Below are 26,657 nucleotides of genomic sequence, written 5' to 3'. Positions count from 1 at the left end.
CAACACGCCGTCATACCATTGAACTTATATGATACACATAATATATATAAAATATACATATAATATACGTGTATAAGGTCTATGCATAATACCATTAAATTTCCAGTTTTACCCGGTAGGACAATATTATGTTGACATTCATGATAGAATTCGGGTGTTGACCGATGGGCGATTTGCCCCACTATCGTCATTTGTGTCCTCATCACGACCGTATTGCATCTCTGGTAAGAGATGCTCAATCATACGCATAAGCATAATCCTTGCACAATTCAAGCATTCGGGTAAAAGTTTTATCGACTAGAAAGGTCTTAGAAATTATTGACTTTACTCATCAATCATGTAGTGATTTGTTCGAAGTTTATTCATAGTCGTATCGATGATTAAAACATGCATGCAAGAATGTTATCATTTACCTGCAATGATTTCTTTTCCACTGAACCGAAAGTTAAATATTTACTAGAAGTCGGTTAGGGGTACACATTTTCCGCTATTAGTTACTAAAATAAATGGCTATACGAATCAAGTCTCGCAAACTTTTGAAACGCACCTCGTAAATGAATTTTTAAACACAATTCTTTCTGAAAAAGCTCACGTTTTGACAAACATACTCAGGTCAAGACAATTTCTGACTTATCTTAATAGCACGCTATTGTTAAGTCAGGAGCAGAATTTTAATTATTAAAATATGAAGAATGTTTGCGACAATGTATAATTACACTGTCGTTAATTTAAATTAATGAAATAAAATCATATTTTTGAAATTATTCCAAAGACAGCAAATTTCATACTCAAGATATTTAAAATATAAAATCATGACACTTACCTATTCTATTCATAAAGCGATTTAATTTTGTCGCAAAAAGGAGAATGTCCAAAAAAAATGCTAATTGTTCATTGAAAATCACAAGACTATACAATCAGATTGAAAAATCCATCCATTCATGTTTAATTGAATATAATTTAATTTGAGGAATAAAAGCAAGAATAGAAAAAAGAAGATATTCTTAGAAGAAACTGATTCCGTCATTTTTGTAGAAAATTTGACAGTTATGTTACAAGTTCTGGCAATGATGCACTACACTTGTTACCAGTTCTGGCAATGATACACTACAAAGCGTAAACTATTTTTGAATTTTCATTTTATTAAAAAATCGGTGTAGGTATTATTTACTTAAACCGCAATTATCGTTATTATATTTAACAATTTTTAGTAAATTAAATTCTAAATTAAATGTTCATATTTTATAGTAATGGGTGGTACCACTGCATCTTTGTTTTTATTTGACATATGTACGTACGTGTCGGACTGTGGACCGAAGTTATTTTAGTAGAAATTATGAATTAGTCATCGTAGCAGATATGATTTAATCTTGTGAAATTTTTTGAAAGAATTGATCGTTTGACCACTATATAATAGTTCAGTGAATACCAGTATAAATAGTGTGTCGCAAAATATCATATAATCATTAATTCAAATAAAGTTTAACTAATACGCAATTCAAAAATGAGTTTACAGTGGACGATTATTGCATCTTTCTTATACGTTGAAATAGCCATTGTTTTATTATTAGTTTTACCCGTAGCAAGCCCTAGGAGATGGCAATCGTTTTTCAAATCGAGGTTTTTAAAAAGCTTGACAGGACAAGCTCAGATTTATTTTCTTGTGCTTTTAGCAATCTTAGTATTATTCCTATTGGACGCAATTAGAGAAATGAGAAAATACTCTAGCAACGGTAAGATAAATCAAGTGTATCTATATTATCCAAGCCCATTATGTTGTTAAATTTTGTATTTACAGAATCTCATGATGGACATCAACACTTGAATGTTGAGATGCAAGGCAGCATGAGGTTATTCCGAGCCCAACGTAACTTTTATATTTCTGGCTTTGCTTTGTTTTTGTCATTAGTGATTCGAAGGCTGGTGACACTAATTTCAACACAGGTATGCAAAAATATTGATTACCTTAGCTTAGCGGAATCTTAAGTTAGATGTATATATATATCATCTTAAGTTAGATGTATATATATATGTATGCGGAATCTTAAGTTAGATGTATATATATGTATGTATGTATATTTACAGGCTAACTTACTAGCACAATCAGAAGCATTTATGCGTCAAGCTGAAAGCGCAACTGTAGCCGCACGTAGGTTAATTGCAGAAAAGGGAGAAACTGAACAAAACGCAGCTAACGAGAACAGTGATTCAAAGGTATGTTTTTTATCTGCTCATTCAAACATGTGATCCTTATGAAAATCTGTAAATTTTATTTTAGATTAAAGAACTGCAAACAAAAATTAGTAACTTGGAAAAAGAGCTGTCTCATGCAAAGAAAGATAAAGAGGCTATGGTTTCACAAGTGGAACATTTGCATAACGAATATGATAATATGGCTGATAAATTAGTGAAGTATGAAAGAGAACATGTTTTTAAGGCCAGTGGAGAACCAGATAAAAAAGATGACTAGATTAATAATCCCATTCATTTTAATTTTAGATTTTTTGGAATTTTTTGATTCATTTATTCTCACATATGTTTTAATTTTGTTTAATTATTATTACAAAGTACATATTCAAACATATTTAACTGTTAAACCATACTAATATTGCTTGTTTCCTAAATTATTTACATTAAATTTAATATATACTCTATGCTAATTGTTTGTTAAGAATTTGTATTTGTGCTTAAGCATTGAATATTTATGTAGTTTATAAAACTATTTATATAATAAAATTTAATCACAAAGTTGTATGATTTTTTTTTTCAACTATATTTATTAGAGCTAAACAGTGGCTGTATGTACAATAAAGTACATGTGGAATTTACGTAACTGAAATGAAATTTGGATTCATATCAGAACAAATACATTAACAATGAACGATCAATGATAATTTTTGACTAACATCGGCATGCGGAGTTTTGATGAGATCATGGATGTGCAAGTGTATAAATAGCGGTTTAAAGTTCCAAATATATCATTACATTTGGAACAACCACATTTGTGAACATGGCTATGCAAAATTATTGAACATGCATTTTAATGCATCATCTTATATCACTGTATAAATGTAACTATTAAATTTAAATAGATGAACCATGTACATCATGGATCAAGAGCAACTGGACTTTTTGAATAAGTGCCATGGAAAAATTCATGCGGAAACCATATTGTAATGGCATATCTCATGTTTAATAATAATTTAAAAAGTTCAATTTTTTCATAATATAATTAATTTACCTGCATGATATTAATTTGTGCTCCCACCACAGCATCTTTTTCTTTGCCTAGTCTGGACAGAATCATCTGGCATTGCACATGCCTGTTCAAACTTGCTCTGATAAACACATATAAATTTTAACCACAATGAGACACATTTTATTTATATATATATATATATATATATATATATATATATATGTGTGTGTGTTAAAGTCTTGTGTAGTCGCGACATTTACAAATATCCTCGAAAAAATCGAGTGTTTTTAATAAAAAATATTAGTGATATGAATATATAAATTATTACAGAATAAACCTGATGGAACGTATCTAGTTCCGAAACGTCGTTATTAAACATCTTCAGAAAACAAATTGTTTTTTATTATTGGATTTACTGTTCGGAAAAGAAACAATCAATATATTGATAAATTCCAGGACTTATCTATTGAATATATATATATATATATATATAATTTTGTGTGTATGAGTGGAACGAATATTAAATGTTGAAAATGAACACTCAGATTTTTAACATACACTTTTATTTAATAATTACAGACGTTTCGAAACCATGTTGTGTCTCATCTTCAGTGTAATTTCAAAACAAAGTAAAAAATTATACACTAATACATTATTTAATATTTTATTTAAATTATATTTAATTTTTAAAAAACAAAAAACACCAACTATCTCTTACAACGCTTGACACAGTACTAAACATTTGAATATATACAGAAATATTTAAAAACAAATCTTAATCTAATCGCATATTAAAATCAACAAATATGAAAACAGATTAATTTATTGAAGAGAATAAGATAAATTGAAAAAAAAAAATTTTAATAATGTGTAATAAGGTGTTTATATAAGAGTCGTGTAAAATATTTGTGAGTAAAAGATTTGGGGATTATCAAAATCAAACTTATAGTTGTTGATATTAACATGATAATAAATAATAAAAAATTTAAAAGTACGCTTGTGTATCATGCTAATATCAACAACCATAAGTTTGATTTTGATAATCCCCAAATCTTAATTCATGAAATAGACTTAAACGGAGCATGGCAGAATCAATGTTAATAGTTCGGACTAACAATAGTGTAAATCTTAGAACCAACACAAATATTTTACACGACTCATATAAATATCATTAATAATTTATAATTTTTTTTTCATTTATCTTATTATCTTATCTTATCTTATTCTCTTCAATAAATTAATCTGTTTTCACATTTGTTGATTTTAGTTTGCAATCGCGCACTCCATTTGTTTACATTATCATAATACCCATCCTGTCTCTTCATCCCAATACTTAAGATTTGTTTAAAATGTTTCTGTATGTTTCACATGTTTTAGTAGGTGCCAAGCTTTGCAAGTGACAGTTGGTGTTTTTTGAATTTTCAAAAATTAAATGTCATTTAAATAAAATAAAAAAGAATGTGTAGTATATAAGTAAATGTTTTGAAATTACACTGAACATGAGGCATACCATGGTCTCAAAAAATCTTTAATTACCAAATAAAGTGTATGTTAAAAATCTGAGTGTTGTATTGTTCATATTTAACATTTAATATTCGTTCCACTCATATCACAATATATATATATATATATATATATATATATATATATCTAGCAAAGTACTTGTGCAGCTTGAATTCGCCTGGCAATTTGATTTTTAAACTTTTCATATAAATCATATAAAAATTTGAAACTTACAGAAACACCTTCATTTTCGGGTTTTTTTGCATTTTCAAACGCTTGGGCGACTTTGATGTGTGTGATGTGAGGGCTGAAAGCTGACATGCAACAGTTTTCATACTTCATACAGCACGCTAAGAATCACCAGTGTAAAATTTTTTGGCCTTACAGGAATACTGTTATTCAAAAGTTCAATAGCTCTCAGCCTACAGTTAAAAGGAAACACCATTAGGATTTCAATCCAAGAATATATTGCTGCAATAATTTGACATAAATTATACACATTTATATATCTATTTTATAATATAAATATAATGGTCGGTCAGAATCAAGCTTATTACATTATCATTCAGTTCAAACTATGACTATTCGATACTAATTAAAATAACAAATTACAAAAATAAATATTTCTATATGTCTGAAAAAAAAAATTAATACATAGCGTCAGACCGAATATTTGGTTTGTAAAACATAATCTAGAATAACTATAATTGTTTTCTAAATTCTACTTAACTAGAAAAACTTTTAGTACTTATTATTTAGTAAATAACATATTCTTAATAACACATTTTTGTAATACTCGGCAATGAGCAAAATTTTAAAATATGATAGATAAATTTTACATTTCTTTTGCATCATTCATTGTATTGACTTGATGATGGTTTTGCCATTTAAACAAATAACTACATCATTATAACAAAATATTTCTTCAGAAATATATTACATTTTTTGGATGATTAGTTATTCATGAAAGTTAAAGATAAACACTGAAGATAAATTTTAAATAGTACTATAGTATGACATCTCATTTAAAATATCTGTAATTTGTATCTGGTTATTTCATTATCATTAACCATTGGGTTTCAAACTAGTTTTAAATTAATTATTCATTATTAATAAAATTGTATTGCATAGGTGGTGATGGTATATGATGTTTATAGCTGTGCAGAATCGGTATGAATCAATGGTGATAGAGGACTTGCAACTTTTCTGCCACGTTCAATTTCAAAATGTGTATCTAAAGAAACACCAGAAGAACGTCGGCTTATATCTTTGTGCTCTTCTGGTATGAAAACTGCTACTAAAAGTGCACATATTACAAGCAATGCTCCAAAAACAAATGGAGGCCCAGGAACTAATTGTATATAATCATCTGCACCAGCAGTTTCATTTCTTTCTATCTTATTTCCAAGATGATCTTCATTCAAATCAACATGAAAAAGATAAAATATAACACCAAACATGGCAGGACCTAAGCCGTTGCACAGTCCTCGCATTCCCGTGACCATACCTTGCACAACTCCTTGTCTATCAGCTCGAGAATGTATTGACACAAAAGCACTGATAGCTGGGTATGTAATAGAAGATATAGCTGCTAAAATGCCTGCGGCCCACATCATCCATGTTTGACTTCCAAATCCATACCACATCAGTTGTAACATTTCAAATAATAAACCAATCATTATCGTATGTTTAGATCCTAATGATTTCATTAAAAATCCTAAAACTATCTGTGCGGCAATACTCAGCACACCCACAACCGCTATGAAAACTGCAACTTGTATAATAGTGAATCCCATTACTAATTTAAGATAAACAAATATACAAGAGTACTGTCCAGCCTCAGGTAAATATGAGAGGAAAACTGTAACACACAGCATTAAAATGGTGTGATCTTTACCTACTTTTCTAAGAGCTACGAAAGGATCAGCTTGCTCCCAACTTATAGGAGCACCCCATGTGTTTGGTCTCACCTTTTCTGGCAAACTTTCTGGCACAGCAACAAGAATAAAAAATACATCTAGCACAGCAATAGCTGTGGCCATGGCTACAACTAATGTCACGCTATAAATTTGCATTAGATATGCTCCTAGTGCTGGAGATATCACTAGACTAGCAGCAAAAGTTGCTGAAACCAAACCATATGCACGAGATCTATCTGCTTCAGTTGTAACATCCGCAACATATGCAAATACAACTGAAAATGTCACAGCAAACACACCACTAATACTGATCATAGCAAAAAACCACCATGTATTAATTGTCATTAAAGGAATGGGAGCACATGTAAAAAATACAGTAATTAGTAGAAAGAACTTGCGGCCCCAAACATCTGACAGAGCACCAATTAACGGAGCGCTTAGAAAAGATAAAATGCCTTTTATACCCATTATTAATCCATTCATTAGAAATGTATGATCTGGGAATGTTTCATTTAGAACAGATATTATTGGCATCGTTAGGAGCCCCCAAGCAAAAAATTCTAAAAATATCACTATTAGGGCATGGTAAACACTTGGATTTCCAATACCAGATGATGTCATGACACCATCATTGATGATGGTCTTTCTCCCACGTACAGACATTATCTCTTATTTGTAACTCTTTAGATCTTTCATACTATAGTTAACTTAATTTATAGCAATTAGCAGATTTTAAGATGAGCACATCGACTGAACGGGGTGAGCACTCGGTCGTAAACATATTCAAAGAGTCACAATTTACTTCTCATTTTTAACCAGTTCATTTATTCATCTTATTTTGAAGTACTGAATTGTGTACCAGCTTATCTGAAAGAACATGTCCTTGTAATCAAAAGCGAGATAACACAATAGAATAAATATCAATAATAATGTCGGACGAATGCTTACTGTATTTAATCGAGTTCAAAAAATTGCTTATACATATCAGATGTTTAACTTAAACATATAATTGTTCATAACAATTTAATGTCTTTTTGAAGTATATCTTTGAGGTTAACTGATGTACTTTGACAGACGGACGATTACACATCCACTTGATAAGAATTTCTGTTCGTTCGTGGTTGCCAGAAATTCCACTTGTCGCTACTAGCGTCATTTCGGAATTAAAACCGGATAGAGTAACGGACTGCTTATTTCTGGTGAAAAATAAATATTATCAATTATTTAGTAAATCAATTCGGTCAATCAGTCAATCATTTTCACAATATCCAAAAAGATTGATTGTGATTTTGTGTAAGTCACCATATGACGTCGACGGTATAGATTCTGAATGTAATCATATTTATATCAGTTATGAATTGCATATCATCTGCCGATATTTAATGTAGAAATGTAAACATGTACATTATATTTATTATCATATTGTATAATTTAACATATATTCTGTTTTGCCGTGTATATCAACACACACAAATAAACACGCGCGTGCATAATATATTTTAACATATGTATTTATATATATTTCAGGCATCCATTCATAGTTAATAAAAAAAAGTTAGGTTATTTTTTTGTAAATGCTGCAAAACTGCTAACATTCAGTACGAAAATATATATAATTATGTTGTATAAATAATAAAAAAAGCTAGTGGTGTATGGCATCGTGCTTTAAGATAAATTGCTGTAACTTCCCGTACCGTAACGAAATATTCGAGGAATATTAAATGTTTTCAAATAGATTATTATAAATATTGTAACATTGTTTAATATTTATAAAAATTATATAAACTGAATTGCAAAGTTGAAATTATTTGTTTAAAGTATATAGATCAGTATACAATTAAAATCTGAATTATTTTCGATATACAAAAAAAAAAAAATCTTGAAAAAAATCATTTTTTTCAAAAGCAACTATTTTGTTGAAAAAAGTTCTTAGTATCATTCAAATTGGACGCTTAGTTCTCTCAAAAACTGCATTTTTGCAGAAATGGCTGGACCAGCCTTTTCCAAAAACTAATCACCTCTTCTCCCAATCATTACAAATTGAATGTTTTTTAGATTCAAAATTCAAATCGGATACTCCTGCGTTCTCTCAAAAACTCGATTTGTATTTTCTGGACTCTTTGCTCTGTATCTCCGTAACAGCTGGACCTGCCTTTGCCAAAAACTAATAAGCACATCTCCCTATCAATAGGAATCGAATGTTTTTTGAACCATTCAAATCGGTTGATTCGTGCGCCCGAAAACGTGAACAAAAAATTGCGGACATACAAAACACTCACCACAACACACATCCATATTTTCTGAGGTTTGCCAAAATGTTCAGAAACCTTCAAAACGTGAAGAAAAATTTTCTACGGAAAGTTAATAATAATATACACACATGATTTACTGATCACTGTTGACGTTACACAAAGTATAGAATGTATTGAAACTAGTTGTTATTGGTATTTTGCCTAGAGGCAAGTTACACGAACGTCCCGATATGTGTAAATAATCGACTTAATCAATGTAACATAAATTAATTTATGAGTAATTGAAAACGAACGAACACGTTAACTCGAGTATTTTCTAAAAGCAAATTTTCAAACATCGACAATTTTTATAATTGAACCAGTTTCCGTAGGACTTCAATGGTTTAGTATGTGCATTGAGACCAAGTACTCTAGCGTTATACCAAGTAAATCGTCTAATTTTAATTTTAACAAACGTCAAAAAAACTATACTCATTTTCTCAAACTTTGATAATTTTTCAAAATTAAACCACTTGTCGTAAGGCCGTAATATTTCAGTAAGTTCTATAAGACCATGATATATATCGCCAAAAAAAGTTCAGAACTGCGGGCTAAAACGTGGACGAAAAAATTTTTACTTTTCTGCTATTTACAAAGAAACGGCTTTGCTGATAGTCGCGCAAAATTGCTAAACGCTAGTCCTCATCGAGATACAGACGCAGCTAAAATCCAAAAAGATGTCATCCTCAAAAACACCCAACGAACGTTAAAAAAAAACGGCGTACCAACATTCAGAGATAAAATATCCTGTGTAATATCCTCCAAACTGTCATTCACAATGAAAACGTCAAAATAACACCTAACCTCTATGAAAGAGTTGCTTTCACAGTTCCTTCTTAGCAAATATCATGTGCAGAAGAATTACACTAAATATTCCACTAAATTATTTGCAGAAAGCAACACTGCTGAAATTTTGACAGGTTATCATAAGTAAACATAAGAGGTTATGGTCAACACCGGAGACAACTTCAGGGTATTGGGTGTCTTTGCGGATGTCATATTTTTGGGATTTAGTGACTCCTATCGAGATACATCGAATGTCTTTTAAATTTTTGAAATAGATCCAGCCGCTTTTGAGAAAACGTCTATTTACGGCGGAAAATCTGTTCACATACACACACACATACTTTTTCCAAATTTGGTCTCATTCGATTCAGAATACCTTGAAACGTCGAGAAAACATAAAATTAGCGAATCGGATTTTTTTATGAAAACAAACCTCTCCTTCGGGAAGTTAAAAATTAAATTTAAGTTAATATCGTTACAGATATTATAAAATTGTTTTTAAAATATATCAATTGGTTAGTTTAAGCATTATAATTAGTTTTTAGTAAAAGCGAAAACTTTATTTTTGAAATAAACAGCTGAAAATTTTATTGCAGTTTTGAATGTTGCTAAATCTAATATCTGTGGATTGCTTGGTCATGGCCATTCAGTCGACAATGAATCCCGATTATTATCGAATTATTAATAATTCGATAATAATCGGGATTCATCGGGATCCTAGACAATATAATAATTATTATATTGTCTAGGATCCCGATGGTTATGCAGGCAGATCTAATTTACCAGACGACCATACGATTTCAAAAAGTTCTTTCATTCATTAATTATTACATAACCGGACCGAACGTTCAGTCAAGTCAACTGTTCTGTGCGGCTTAAAGATTTACTTACAACATTGTATACAACATATACAATACTTGTTATACTTGTTTATCTATGGTATACAATAATACCATTATTGCCTTTACCATATTATATCCATTCTTCATGTAAGTTAATATCTTCAATGTGATGATATATAGACAGCACTCAATAGGTAAATTATACCAGAATCACTAGTAGAAGCACAATTGCAAGATAAGGCGAATCATTTAAGCCCGTTCTCTCTTTCTCCTTTTTCCTGTCCTGATTTAAAAAGGCAAGTTCAGAAATTCTTTAGATAAACTGAAGCTGTAATTTAAATACGGACTCCAATATTGTGTTATATCATTTTCTACATTCTCTTTATATTTAATATACTTTCACAAATTAATGCGGTATATTAACCTAATTGCAAAAACAAAAGATCCAGAATTCTCCAAATTCTATTTCTGAAAATAATTGTTCTAACAAACGTCAAATTTGACTTATCACCTATAACTCAAACAAACTCAAATATTATAGAACGTTGAATTATTGTTTATTCGGACTTATTTGTTACATAACATTACTAGTGTTGACATAACAAATTTTAATTAGTTGCAAATTTTAATGAAACATTTGTACAACATCAATTTATGAAATAAAGCCAAGTTAATTTTATTTAGAAATGGATATAAAATATGTACAAAATAAAATGAACCAAAGTTTAATTTAAAATGACAAATGTTAATAGGATTATTACACTTGTGTAAGTAAATTTTTTTATACATTTAATACTACAATTTTTGTACATATAACAACAACGGATGTGACTTATAATCTAATGATGATAACATGTAATCGCTCAACTATTGCTAATATTTTATTATACGATCATAACTACCTATTTTTGATTCTAGAAAAGTTCAAGACAAGTGAATTATCACATATCTTTTCAATTTATTATCGCGTTGTTAATATCATTAATTTTATTTTATTGTCATAACCAAATCATTTTGTATTTATTTACAACGTAATGTCTTTGGTAATATTAACGTCAATAAACAGGTTCCTTTTTTTCTTTCTAACATGTTTATAACTTCAACTTTTGCTATTCAAGAATGACTTATTTTTCAGAGTAAATATTTATAATTCATATTAGATGTAATCGCACACACATTTAATATTGGAATTGTTTCCCACCCATCACTTGAAAATAAAATGCAATCCTAAGCAAAATAAGATGTAAATAAATAATTCAAATAAATATAACATATAGAAGTAAATAAATTCTTTTTATAAATTAGCGAAGAGTAATAATAATAAAGTACAACAATAATATATATCAAGAGTGAGTTCTTGAGGGCGATACACCAAACAAATGCAAAGATTTATAAAATCTTTAATTCCAAACGTTTCGACATACAATTTGATGTCATCAAATTCAGTGGATCTTATCACTAATTTGATATATGCATTTGTGAACATCAATTGTTCTTTTAAAACTCTCTTCTCTACCATTTATTGTCAAGTAAGCCTTTACGTAAACCCTGGGAGTTATCTCCTCATTCCATATTGCTCCATATATCAAATCATTTGAATTACTTCCACGTAATTTAGAAACATTTTGTCCCATTACAAAACATATAGCGTCTAAAAAGTTAGATTTACCTGATCCGTTAGAACCTACTAACGCCGAACATCTTTCATCTAATATAATTTTAACTAAACCTTAATACGATTTAAAATTCAGAATTTATAGTTGTTTAAGAATATCCGAGTTACATAAACCTCGGTCTCTTCCCATAACTATAAAATATAAAACCACAATCAAAATGATAACTTTATTTGATTGTTGTATGTCGAAACGTTTGGAATTAAAGATTTTATAAATCTTTGCATTTGTTTGGTGTATCCCCACTTGACAATAAATGGCAGAGAAGCTAGTTTTAAAAAAACAATTGATGGAGACAAATGCATATATAAAATTAGTGATAAGATCCACTGATGATGACATCAAATTGTATGTCAAAACATTTGGAATTAAAGATTATTTTATAAAAATTTGCCTTTTCTTTGTTTGAAATATCGCCCTCAAGAACTAACTCATATATCTCAACATCAAAATTAACTACTAAATCATATATATATATATATATATATATATATATATATATATATATATATATATATATACTGTGATACTTCTTTATGTATTTACTGTAGGGCATGATAAACAAAATGTGTAACACATTGAGTTTCATTGCAGAACCAGAGATTCAATATAGAATTTATAGCAGGTGATGCAAAGCTTATCTCTATATTTGCTTATACTTTTAAGTAAGATATGGCATATTTTGTTTGCATAAAATAGTTCAAACTTCAAATACCTAATAACATACTAAAATTTTCTTATGTTATTACTATTATGTTATATGCTTATCACAATAATTTAAGACATAAATAAATTATTTATCATGCCAAATTATCACATTAGAAACTTTTAGCTTTTATTGTGAAAATTGTTAGCCAAACAGTTTTCTACATAGTAATTATAGTATACAATGGCTAAAAGTTTTCAACTTCAAAATTTGGCATAAAACTCATATGTAAAATGATGCATGTTTTTATGGAATATGAGTAAATATTTTTCTGGTAAAAAAAAATTAGATTTAATAATTACGCACAACTTATCATTATATATATACGAGGTGTGTTCAAAAAGTACCCGGAATTACTAATAATTAAATTTCGCGGGTCTGGAGTGTCTGATTGTCAAAATTTTTTTTTTATTGTGTTGGTATACATGCCCCTAAAGTATGATGAAATTTTCAGCTATATTCACTGTTTACTTTGTCTGTGGTAGTCGCTAAGGTTCGACGTGTTTTTCTGAGCTCGGCGATTTTTACAATGGAAGAATTGAAAAGTCAAAGAATTTGTATTAAATTTTGCATAAAAAATGAAATAAAGTGTTGCAAAGTGCAAAAATTCACCAGATATGACTCCGTGTGACTTTTTCCTATTCCCAAAGTTGAAGAGACCCATGAAAGGACGGCGGTTTTCCTCGATTGAAGAAAATCGCTGAGAGTGCTCAAGGACATATCAAAAAGTGAATATCAAGAGTGCTTCGAAAATTGGAAAAAACGCTGGCATAAGTGTATTATATCTGGGGGGGACTACTTTGAAGGGGACCACATTAATGTAGACGAATGAATAAATATTTTTTTGAAAAAACGAAAATTCCGGGTACTTTTTGAACAGACCTCGTATATATATATATATATATATATATATATATATATATATATATATGATAATTTTTTAAATCTGTTATGAATTACGAAATCAATCGGGTGTCGTGTATATGAATTGTTAATAAATTTCTAAATATGTGAAACTAGTAAAAAAATTGTGATTGAACAATTAAATTCATATTTGTATCTGTTTTAGAGGAAGAGGAATGAAAAATCATGTATAGGATGTATATTATATATATATATATATATATATATATATATATATATATATATATATATATATATATATATATATTAGGGTGGTCCTTAAAAAATGTTTTAGGTATAACTTAGCGACAAATGAATGAGTTTTATTCATTCATTTGTTTGCTAAATTACATCTAAAAAACAATTTTAAAATTTTTGAAAATTTCTCCATGCTGTTTTCATACAAAATTTTAATTAAATTGCGCTCTATCTAAACGTTAATATTAAGAGCTAAAACTTTTAGAGAATTGTTTTTTTATCAATTTGGAACCATTTGAGCCCCTGGGAGCAAGGAAATTCGAAAACGACCATTTTAAGGACCACCCTAATATATATATATACACACGTACATACACATAAAATTAAAAAGTACTCTTTTTAACAAGCATTCATGCAACTATTGAAAATAAAACAATCATGCTTCCGTAATTTTTTAAAAAATCAAAAAGGATGTTTTAAAAAGTTTTCAGCATGGATTTATTTAGAATAAATTTTTAAAAACTAGATGAATGCCTTTGAAAAAGCCTTTTTGTTCTTAATTATTCATTTATAAGTATTTATCGAGAAAATTTTGTGTTATGGAATGAATAAATATAAGTTATGTAAATAAGAACACACTATAATCTGTATATATATATATATATATATATATATATATATATATATATATATAGGATGTCCTAGATCATGACATCAAGCTGAAATGAGATGATGATATTGACCTGTTCTAAGAGACAGTTAAGGTTAATACTATCATCCCGTTTTGCCTTGACATTAAAATCTACACCCTAACATATATAAAGTAAAAAACTAATCTAGGAATACATATTTGAAAATATAGATAAAGAGATTCCTTTCAGAACCTTCAAGAGATTTTCAAAGTGTCGAAGCAATTTTTGTACATAATTTCCCAAAATGGCATAATACTTCAGCATAATTTCAATATCATTGGCCTAACTTTGCTTTATAAATTTAAGAATAAAACATACTGCACTAAAATTATAACCAATAATTTTAAATTATTGACAACAATTTGTGATCATATACAAATATATAATATATGTAAGATTGAAAATGTATAATGTGGATGTGCTTTATTTAATTTTCAGCAAGAACTACTTATTGCTGCAAAATAAAATACCTAACTGATTAATCTAATTGATTTCCAACACTGTGATGTCAATAACACTTATCAAGTAAACATTGTTTAAATTTCAAGGCTTTAAAACTTTGCAAGTTTTCCAATTTATTACGTAGTACTACTTTCCAAATACTATTGAATCACCTTTGCGCCTGTTGTATTTAAACTGACATTGCAGAAGGTGATCTTGAACCAACTGTAAAATCTTTATATTGCGCGAACACGCAAATCTAAAACAAAAATAAGTTCCATGATAGATACACATACACGCATACATACATACATATATATATATATATATATATATATATATATTAGTGTGTGTTTGGCACACACACTAATCAGCATGATTCCCAACTAATATCTTTTGAACAATTTTTGAACTTTCATAATCAATTCAGAATTGCAGGCAAAAACGTGGACAAAAAAATTTTCACTTTTCTGCGATTTACAATGAAACGGCTTGGCCGATCGTAGCGCAAAACTGACAAATGATAGTCTTCATCGAGACTCATCGAATGGTTTTTAAATTTTTGAAATCGGTCCATTTTTGAGAAAACGTCAATTTACGGCAAAAAATCTGTTCACATACACACACCACACACACACACATACTTTTTCCAAATTTGGCCTCATTCAATTCAGAATTGCTTGAAATGTCGAAATAACATAAAATTAGCAAATCGGATTTTTTGATGAAAACATAAACTTCTCCTTCGGAAAGTTAAAAATGACATAACTCTTATTTGATTTAATTGTAATATTAGTTTGATATATTTTGATATTTATGTATAAGAATGTAAATTACTGTTACCTTATCTTTTAGTTGCTGGCACAGTTGAAGTGCAACTGTGAATAGAACTAATACTTCATTGAGCCAGGGCACTGAACATTCTGCTTGTGCTGAATCGAACCTCACTGTCCCATGCTCATTCACTAATTGATACACAGCAAATATCAATTTATGGCTTTGAATATAAAAACTCAGTGCCAAATCTTCTGGCAAATTTGGTGATAAAGATTTCTGTTTTAAAACATGAAGTATAAAAATTACCATATCAATAATCTGTAACCATCATATGTTAAGTTAAATTACCATATTCCTACTCTTCATTAGTTCATCAATTGCCCTTTTCTTTGGAACAATTAAACTTGTTCTTCCGCGCTGTAGAGCACCAAGTATGTTACCCAAAATGTGCATGATCTCTTCAGAAGACCTAAAAAAATTATTCAAATAATTTTTAGTACATATGTAGATATGAAAAAAGTATTATTATGAATTCTTGCATAATAACTACATCCAGCATTATTGACAATTTGAACATTTTGAAGTTTTTCAAATATTAATTGACAATAATTTAAGTGTTGAGGAGTTCTATATTCAAATAAAAATGATCCAAGTGTCAAATTTAAAGCCAAAAATCTAAATAATCTAACTTTAAAATTTCTCTGTAATTCAATACTTTCAGCAAGTATTACAATAAGAAAATAATTTTCTGCACTATAGATGTTATTGAAAGCTTTAATATTTTTAGTTGACTATTCTAATGTACCTGAATTCATAATGTTTGTCAACATTATCAATATGATTTATAGCTTGTTGTAGGTGATTGGCAGCATCTTGAACCTGTTGCAATTTCCATGGAGAATCTTGCACAATATTTGTACGGAATATAGCATTGGGCTGTCTCTGAACTTTAAAATTAATATCCTAAAATAGAAAAATATAATTTCAATGTACATAAAGAAATTAGAAAGTTTAAAAATTATTTAATATAAATTTTTTAACAAATGATTATGAATTTTATGTTACTTGGCAGGGTCAACCCAGTTATTGAGAACTTATAAAAATATGAATTTCTATATAATCTTGCCATTAAAATTGAAATAAAAAAACAGCTCTAACTAAATCTGAGGTAAGAATATATAGCTACAAAGTATCTGACATTTAAAAAAAATAATACAGTAATATCAAATTCAAAAGGTAATTATATACTATCATTCAAATACATTTATTTCTCTTATTGTTTGTTTTTTTGCGACATATTTCAAATTATATTGATTTGGATTTTGATAAAAGAATTTTTTTTTAATATCACATATTGCACCAAGAAAATACATTTAAATACCCTTTAACTTAAAGCCTAAATAACTGAAATGGTAGCATTTTCCTTTTTAGTAACTATTAAATACTCCTTGACCATACTTCAAACATTGTTAAAAACTGAATGAAACAGTATTAAAAAAAACAGTTTTTAGGGGATTTGAATGGATGAATAACAAATAGATCTATAAAATTATTGCACAATAATATTTTAATCAATTAAAAACATTAATACCGCATGAGTTATGCTATCTCCTGTTAGAGTCACAACACACTTCAATTGTTCTTGTGGTAATGTAAGCACAAATTTATCTTGTTTAGATCCCTCATTACCATATAAAGGCACAGGAAAACGGTGAGCGCACTCCTAAAAAATCAATCGTTTTGTTTATGATAATAAATAGTGGAAATTAATCATATAATGGAATAGTTACCACTAATATAGCATGTAACTGATGTAAAACGGCATGGACTTCCTCGTGGAGTACCCACTCAAATTCTATTTGCTATAAAAAAACAAATGGTTAAAGTTGGTTAAATATATACGTATAAAAATCACAAAAGGGAATAGTTCGAAATATATTTTACACATAACCTAGCACTGTCAAAAGTTAATTACGGAAGATTTTTTACAAAGACTACAAGCGGATTATATATCAATATTAAGTAAAATCGCGCTGAGGATGAAATATTTACAATAATTTACCAGAATTGTTGCTTCTTCCTTCTCGGCATTAGCCATTCCGACAATTTGTTCACGCTAAGGAATAAATAACGTCAAGAAAATGTCACATAATGTGACTACAAATCTGCAATAGCCGTCAGTTGAACAGGGAAGAGCATGCTGCGGTTCTTAGATCACACATATTAAAATTTTGTAGGATGGTAACGATGGCAACCGTAACAAATCCAAACAGTATTCAGTTCAGTATCCCATTTTTGTCGCTTTTTTTCTTATATAGAAGAAGAGTATATTTGAAGTGACTTTTTTGTCCATTGGTCATCGTCCTTTTCAGTTTTTCCTAGAAAATTATAGGGTACAGGTGACATTTACTTCAATTTACTTCGATTTTAGCGTGGAAATATCAGTACAGGTTTTAAGATGTTACTGGACCAAAATAGAATGAATAAAATCAAAACAGACTTCAGTTCACTCTTCTTTATACTCTTCTTTTATCTATGCTTCAGTTCTTTTTTGCTAATTTTTAAATTTAAATTTTATTTATGATTTAAATTTTTTGAATTAGGGATTCCATCTTTCCTCATTTATGTGTGTATATATGTATATATACATGTTTATGCGTATGCATGGTTATGCGTAGATAAGGGATGAACCCTTTACTTCGTCAAGAACTATTAAGAACAAAACAAAAGTTTATACACTTTTTAATTATTTCAACATTGAAAAAATTCATTTTTACCTACAAAGCTAAAAAAATATTAAAATGTATTAGACAATTGTTATTATAAATCAAATTGTGCTTTCACTAGAAATAACATCATAAAAATATAACTAGTGGGGTGCATGGCATCGTACGTAATTAAAAATCTTTGTACGGAACCCAAAAAAAAATTACATAAAATGTGTGCATATTATTAAAATCTCTATAAAATATCTGATAATTTCATGTACATATAATAAACAATAAACATTTTTGACCGCCAAATAACATTTTTAACTTCCCGCAGGGTAAGTTATAATCGCAAAAAAATCGAAAATGAAAATTTTTATATACATCAAACATCAAAATTTAAAAAAAAACGATTTCTTATAAAAATTTGAGAATATTTCGAAATTTTCAAAAAAACGGTCATTTTCAAAAATTTACAAGTCCCCAAAAATGTAAAAAAATCGAATTTTTTTTATAAATTTCAAAATTATCAAAAAAATCAAATTTAAAAAATAAATTAAAGAAATTTTATAATAAATAATCTATTTGAATTTATTTAAAACAATTATATTGATTATCTTCATTTCCCGAATTTTTAATTACGTTATATATTAATTTCACGTAAAAATTAAATATTGTTTTTGTTATTTGTTTAATATCTGTATGTGTTTATATAACATTCGTTAAATAGTTTAAAGAATCAACTTTATTATAAACTATTTGTAAAATTTTTTACTGTGATCTTTATTACATCAGACAATATTTCTGACTGAGATAAAAAATATTTATATTTTAATAAATGAAAAAATTTAACCAAATTTTACGACTTTTGATCCGAATCAAAAGATAAGTTACTGGAAAGTAAGGTGACCATATTTTTGAAAGTCAAAGCCTGGACGGGAACTTTAAGTTTTGCTAACCCGGGGCGGAGGGGGAGGCATTGTCTCAATATTTTAAATATGATTCAAAATCAGTTTTTTGATTGAATATTTTTTTTCCAGAATAATTGACTTTTAGTAGTACTTCATTATATTCTATGATCATATATTTTTTTCTTCATAATTAACTTTAGTAAAAATTAGCACTTGTGCAAGGCGTTCAAAAAGTTCATTTTGATAATTTTTAGTAATTTTCGTAAAATTGAAAATAAAAGTACGAAGTTATTAAAGTGAGGGGCTATTTCAATCGGCTTTTGCTATTTGCATTCGGGACTGTATGGTCAACCTTACTGAAAAGCAACATTGTTTTATATATATATACAGTAAACCCTCGCTTTACGCGGCAAGTGCGTACCGTGCAGTATGGGAACCGTGCTATAAGAAACTCGTATTTAACATACAATTCAGGCTAATTCGTAGTGCGTTCTATGGAACCTTACATAGTGCAGTATGGGATCCGTGCTATGAGAGACTCACAGTTGGTACAAATCGCACCATTTTTATCGCGCTGTATGGAGACCAAGAAATATCACTTGAAGTAGGAGTAATACGGACGAAATGACATTTATAACATTGACACGATTGACACCTTATTCAAAAATTGGCGCGACGCAGTAGTCAGCTCAAACGTGTTCTTAGGCGGCTATTATATAAACAGGCATGTCTAAAAGATAAAAGTCAATAACAAAATTTACATCAATACCCTTTTGCACAACGAACTTATGGGCTGTTGACCAAATACCGTGTAATAAGAAGTCCGTGTAGTCGGAGGGATGTCGGATTTTTAGCTCCGTGTAGTATGGAAACCGTGCACCCAGAGTGCCGTGTAAAGCGAGGGCCTACTGTATATATATATATATATATATATATATATATATATATATATTAATTTGGAAATATGAACAAACAACACTCTTTTTGCACTAATTTATTAAATAATAATTTTCACAAACGTTTCGAGACTAGGTTTGTCTCATCATCAGTGTGTTATAATTAAAAAAATTTTAAAATATGGAAACCTAACTGCCCTTTCAGACCTATAGTTTCATACATTGATTCACCTTATTATAATTTATCTAAATTCTTTTCCAAAATTTTAAAAAATGTTACGATTAATTCGCCATATTTTTTGAACAATTCATACAGTTTAGTAGATCGCGTAAAGGACTTCAAAATCCCTCATAATTTTTCCTTCGTTAGTTTTGATGTTATTAATCTTTTCAGCAACATTCCACATAAATTAGTTATCACCGCCATTAGGAGAAGATGGTTGCAAATTGTTGAATACACTTCACTACCTCTCGAAACATTCATTTCTGGAATAGATTTACTACTGAAGGCCTCATATTTCCAATTCAATAATAAATTTTATACTATGATTAGAGGATGTCCTATGGGAAGTCCTTTAAGTCCCGTTTTAGCAGACTTAGTACTACAAGATTTAGAGAACAGTGTGTTGAATTCTACAATTTGCAAACCACTACTATATTTTCGATATGTCGATGACACGCTTCTATTAATTAACAAAAATGATATAGAGAACATATTTCAAAAATTTAATAATTATAATTCTCATTTACAATTTACACAAGAATCAGAAAAAGATAACTCTATACATTTTCTTGATGTTCAGCTCATTAACGACAGCGGTATTTGCATTACCAATTGGTTCAGGAAAGATAGCTGGTCAGGCAGGTATATTAATTTTAATTCTTTTACACCTCTCAATATAAAGATATCCACAGTTCTCAGTTTAGTAGACCATGCAATTCTTTTATCTAACCCAAAATTTCATAATCACAATATCAAATTAGTCATTAACACATTACTCATGAATAGTTTCCCTTACAAAATAATCAGTCCAATAATTAAAAATAGAGTTAAATTTTTATTAGACAAACAATCAATAACCACACATTGCTCAAATCACTTGTCTGTATCAGAAAATAAATGTTTTGTGAATTTTCCATATATAGACAAAGATTTACACCTTTTATCTAAAAGGCTTTTTAATAAACATAATATTAACATATCCGTGTCACCCTTACTACAACTGCAAGACATATACACAAACATTAAAGACAATACACCTATTAAAAAAAGAAAAGATGTGGTATACAAAATAAACTGTTTGAACTGTGAGTCATCTTATATTGGGCAAACATGCCAAAATTTAGAAAAAAGATTAAGACAGCACGAATTACAAAGCAAACAAAGTAAGAATAATAACATTCAACAAAAAAGTACACTTGTAGACCACGCTATCTCTAACAGCCATAGTTTCGATTTCAATAATCCACTCATTTTATATTATGAACAAGATTTATTTAAAAGAAGTATTGCAGAATCGATGTTAATAGCCCATACAAGTAACACAGTAAATTTACGGACAGATACCAATATATTACATGATACATACCTGAATCTCATTCATACTTTGTAGCTTATATATAGATGTACATACACTTTTAATTACAACAATGTATAACAAATCTTATAAACAAACCATCTCATCATAGAATATTTTTTCTCCTAACGACATCTATTTTTCAACTGGACCCTAATCCTTTTTTTTTCCTATCTGATTGAGTGACTTTACAATTTCAAGTGGTTTCAAGTAGGAGAGAATACGAATACCGAAGACATTGGTATTAAAAGAACAACGTGCAGTGAACGACGTGTAATGAAAAACACAACATGCTAATTTAGATTTCCATATTTTAAAATTTTTTTAATTATAACACACTGATGATGAGACAAACCTAGTCTCGAAACGTTTGTGAAAATTATTATTTAATGAATTAGTGCAAAAAGAGTGTTGTTTGTTCATATTTCCAAATTAATATCTATTATCCACTCAGAATACATTTGTAATATATATATATATATGTTAAAGTAGTTAATTTTGATGTTGAGAAATATGAGTAAGTTCTTCAAGGGCATACATCAAATAAAAGGCAAAGATTTAGAAGTTAATCTTTAATTTTTCCAAACGTTTCGACATAGTATTTTATGTCATCATCAGTGGATATAAATATGGTCTTACATCAGTAGCTAGCGCAAGGAACACAATTTTGCACTATCATATATACATTAACTTGTTTTTTTTATATTAATTTGTTGAACAGAGTATAGCAAAATATTTGTGAAATATATAAAGGTGCGTCCACACCTAACGAACGAACACGAACGAACATGTCGAACAAGAAAATACAAAATAGAACGAACAGGAACACGAACGAACGCAAAAAATTCCAAACAAACGACTCAAAGCAGTGAGGGTTTGAATCTTTTTGTTCGAGGATGTACCGTGAAACGTCAGACTTATTATTTAAAGTGGCGGGAAAGAGAAAAATTATTTAAAGTCATCAAATTTACAAAATTTGTCAATAACAGCAATATCTTATAATAAATACAACATAAATTAATGCATTAATGCACATTTTAACACCAAAAAAAAAAAGTTTGTCTACATTCGTGGTAGCGTCCACACTGCACATACGAGTTCAAACATGAACGAACAATTCCCTTTGATGTACCGACAAGTTGCGGAACATTGCTCGCCATGTTTGTTTATGTTTGTTCGTGATCGTCGTGGCGTCCACACTATGCTGTTGCCGTTCGTTCTGGTACGTTCTTTTATGTTCGTTCGTGTTCGTTCGTTAGGTGTGGACGCACCTTAATATATTTTGCACAAAGAACGTAGTTTATGTGACAGAGCCCGAGGCTGATATATTAAATTGAATAGATTGGGAACATTTATACTTATTTATCTACGCATATGATTGCTTTTGTCATATGTAATTTGACTTTTAAATCTTATCCAAACTTAAGAAAAACTAAGCAAGATAATGAAATGAATGTTTCATGGAATTCATGCAGAAAAATAGTTTCCATTTATAATTTTTATTGAAAATTATTAAAATCCGAAAGACCATCAGTAAATCATCGGAAACCGTTAGCAGTAATGCAAATTTGAAACAAAAAAATAACAGTCTTTATTATCTATGATAATAGTATGGCATTGCACCGCAAAATATGTAAGTAAGGTACCTTACTTAGACGTCTATGTGAGTCCGTCATATACAAGTGAAGTTCTTGCTTTTCTTCCCCTTTAACAACTCTGTACATCCATTATTTATTATAAATTAACTCTATACTAATTGAAAAATTTATTTGTTTATTTTCTTTAAAACTTTTTTCTGTGCCGTATTTAAACTACACACATTATATATAACTACCCTCAATAAACCAAATAGTTTTAAATGTTTGAATTGTTGATTGGCTAGAACAGAGGTCGGCAAAGTGGCGCCCCCGATCAACTTTAGATGCGCCCTCGGTTAATGTAAATGTATGATAACCTTAGCATAAATCAATTTCACATTTTCCAAATATAAGACATATTGTTGAAAGTCTAAAAATAAATATAGAAAATTTTACAACTACATCATATTTAGAATTTATAGACAAATTGGCAGAAGAGTTTTGTTCAAGATTTCAAGGTTTCGCAGCACTAGAACTCGTTCTAGGTTTTTTTATAAACCCATTTATAGTTGCCGAAGATGATCATCTTCTGCAAAGTGTTTCAGTGTATTTTGAAAATAGTAATGTCGAAGATGTGGAATTAGAAATAATAAACTTGCAAAATGATATTATTTTAAAAGCACATAGTATAATGATAAAATGTTTTGGAAGTCGATGAAAATAAGTATCCTATTTTAAGGAAATGTGCGCTAAAAATTTACTGATTGTGCAACAACATACAACTGCGAGTCTTTGTTTTCAAATATGAAATATTTGAAATCAAAATACCGAACAAAGTTAAATGGCACACATTTAGATAACGTTTGCGAACAGGGAAACTCTCATTATATTCCCGATTATAAAAAAATAGCTGAAAATACGGACACACAAGTTCCACACTAAATTATATGTATATAATTAAGTATTATTAAATCATACTCTTCTTTTATCGATGTACTGAATTTTCGTAATGTATATATATATATATTGTATACTTAGAGAACAAAGTTATGAAAAATCTTTTTTTTTCATACCGATGCGCCCTCGGTAATTTTCAGATTGCGCCCTTAACGGCAATCAGGTTGCCGACCAAATAACTTTGTTTAACCAAATAACCAAATAACTTTGTTCTTTTTGTCCCACTAAATTACGGTCTCGACCTAGATCGAAACGTATATATAAATAAAAATCTAATTCATATTAATAAAGATTTAATTCTAATTCATAATTTACGTTACATTAAACGTAAATTAGTTACGTTACGTTAAATTACTTTCTAATAATCCTGGTGGATAAAGTAATCAAAAAGCATATAAAATACATCGAGGCGATTCGAGGATTGCTCATAATCAAATTCGTGTTTTCTTTCGTTGTCGCATTCCGAAACTATTTTTAAAAAATTTTAGTTTTCAATCTAAACATTTTAGGGCATTCAAAAATTTTAGCGAATTTAGTATATTGTTTTCAAAAATATTTTTAAATTATCAATTATTTATAACGGGTGTGTAATATTTAATTTTTGGGTTTTGAAACATTTTCATATTTATTTTGGCAATTTATATATATATATATATATATATATATATATAATACATATATACATATATTAATTTGAACAAATATCGATATTTGATATCTGTACTAGTTGATAATTGACTAAGCTGATGAATGATAATTTGATGCAGCAATACCCGGGTAGGTCTATTTTGGTTACTAATCAAGTCAATTGGTATTTGTTTTTCTGAATTAAAAAAAAAATCCTGAAGAAAACATATATATTTGTGAAGCAGCAACACCAAATTCAGTTGTGATATGATTTGCAAGTTCATATTTGTTCAATTAAAACTTTCGAATTGATTCGGATCAGGGTTTTTTATTCGATTCGTTCCGATCAGGGTTTTTTATTCGATTCGTTCGAACCAAGAAATGTATGAATCGGCCCATTACCATATCTTTTTATAGTAGACCAAGTATAGAACACTGCGGAGCACAGCCTCCACAGATCAATGGGACCCATGTGTTCATTATTACCATAATTAACTTCCCGTAGGGTAAGTTACCGTAATAGCAAACAAAAGAAATATTTTTTTTATATATCTTTACGTTTTAAAGGTTTCTGAACATTTTGGCATAATTTAAAAAATATATATGGATGCAAGATTAAATTTTTCGCCAAAGATTTTGAGAACACGGATCAACCGATTTGAATGATTCAAAAAACATTCGATTTCAGTTTTTGGCAAAGGCAGGTCCAGCCGTTTCATAGATATGAGGCAAAAATGGTAATTCAGTTTTTGAGAGAATGAAGCACCCGATTTGAATAATTTGAAAAACATTTTACTTGTATTGATTAAATGATTTTGCTCCAGCAGTTTTATAAAGATGTAATGAAAAAAGTAAAAAAAAAAATTCATTTGGCCAATTTTCAATTTTTTCCAAAAATTCCATTGTTTTCTACTTGTAAAAGTAAATATCATGAATAGGGTTTTCAAGATTTTATCCAATATAAATATTAACACACCATCAATATTACAATTATATCTCCACCACTTTCATTTCAAAGAAAATTCACAGAACAATTAATTAATGAGAATAAAACAAAAAATAACAAATATAATGAAAAACTAAAATTAGATGAAGAAAAAAAGGAAGAAAAATTAAGATATAAAATAAACAGCTATATGAACACATTAAACAAGAATAATAACTAATTTCTTTTAAGTTTTACACAAAAAATGTATAATAAAGTTTTCTAGTCATCCATCCAAATATTAATAAAAATCAAAATTAATTTAAAAATTTAATCTTTTTCAGTGAGATACATAAAAATAATTTAATTCAAACACAACAAAAACAAACAATTATTGAGTATAAAACATAAAATATCAAAAACAGTCATGTTGAACACCAATAAACTTGTTTTACATTTGTTTCTTAATGAACCCAATCAATAAAAATACATTATTAATTAAAGTAAAAATTAAAAGAAATCATAGCATTTAAAACCAGTTTATTAATT

At 28.8% G+C, this 26,657-nt stretch overlaps 3 protein-coding genes across 4 annotated transcripts; 1 reads left to right on the top strand and 2 right to left on the bottom strand.

Annotated features, from left to right (window-relative positions):
- Positions 1–1,300: 1,300 nt before the first annotated feature.
- On the top strand, positions 1,301–2,743 carry LOC113377130 (B-cell receptor-associated protein 31). 2 transcript variants are annotated; one of them, XM_026617338.1, is made up of 4 exons: positions 1,301–1,751; positions 1,820–1,944; positions 2,086–2,203; positions 2,286–2,743. In XM_026617338.1, exons 1-4 carry the CDS (start codon positions 1,505–1,507, stop codon positions 2,468–2,470), a joined length of 675 nt encoding a protein of 224 aa, XP_026473123.1. In that variant the 5' UTR covers positions 1,301–1,504; the 3' UTR covers positions 2,471–2,743. The 2 variants fall into 2 exon arrangements, with proteins under 2 accessions (XP_026473123.1, XP_026473121.1); XM_026617336.1 differs by having other exon boundaries at positions 1,323–1,733; positions 1,799–1,944; positions 2,086–2,214; positions 2,279–2,743.
- A 2,976-nt stretch (positions 2,744–5,719) lies between these two features.
- On the bottom strand, positions 5,720–7,732 carry LOC113376870 (hippocampus abundant transcript 1 protein). Its single transcript, XM_026616950.1, has 2 exons — positions 7,570–7,732; positions 5,720–7,488 (listed from the first exon to the last, which is right to left on the bottom strand). The coding sequence occupies exon 2, from the start codon at positions 7,282–7,284 to the stop codon at positions 5,854–5,856; it is 1,431 nt and encodes a 476-aa protein (XP_026472735.1). The 5' UTR covers positions 7,285–7,488; positions 7,570–7,732; the 3' UTR covers positions 5,720–5,853.
- Positions 7,733–15,129: 7,397 nt separating this feature from the next.
- Positions 15,130–18,114, bottom strand: LOC113377559 (protein rogdi-like). Its single transcript, XM_026617919.1, has 7 exons — positions 17,993–18,114; positions 17,721–17,792; positions 17,522–17,653; positions 16,736–16,893; positions 16,279–16,399; positions 15,997–16,206; positions 15,130–15,412 (listed from the first exon to the last, which is right to left on the bottom strand). The coding sequence occupies exons 1-7, from the start codon at positions 18,026–18,028 to the stop codon at positions 15,344–15,346; spliced, it is 798 nt and encodes a 265-aa protein (XP_026473704.1). The 5' UTR covers positions 18,029–18,114; the 3' UTR covers positions 15,130–15,343.
- Positions 18,115–26,657: the final 8,543 nt, after the last annotated feature.

Source organism: Ctenocephalides felis, unplaced genomic scaffold (genome assembly GCF_003426905.1).
Source record: "Ctenocephalides felis isolate EL2017-DRISC unplaced genomic scaffold, ASM342690v1 CF-g0.4_SCAFFOLD_01886, whole genome shotgun sequence".
In the NCBI taxonomy this organism is placed as follows: Eukaryota; Metazoa; Arthropoda; class Insecta; order Siphonaptera; family Pulicidae; genus Ctenocephalides; species Ctenocephalides felis.
Note: the sequence above shows the minus strand (reverse complement) of the source record. Positions and strands in the feature narration are given on the sequence as shown.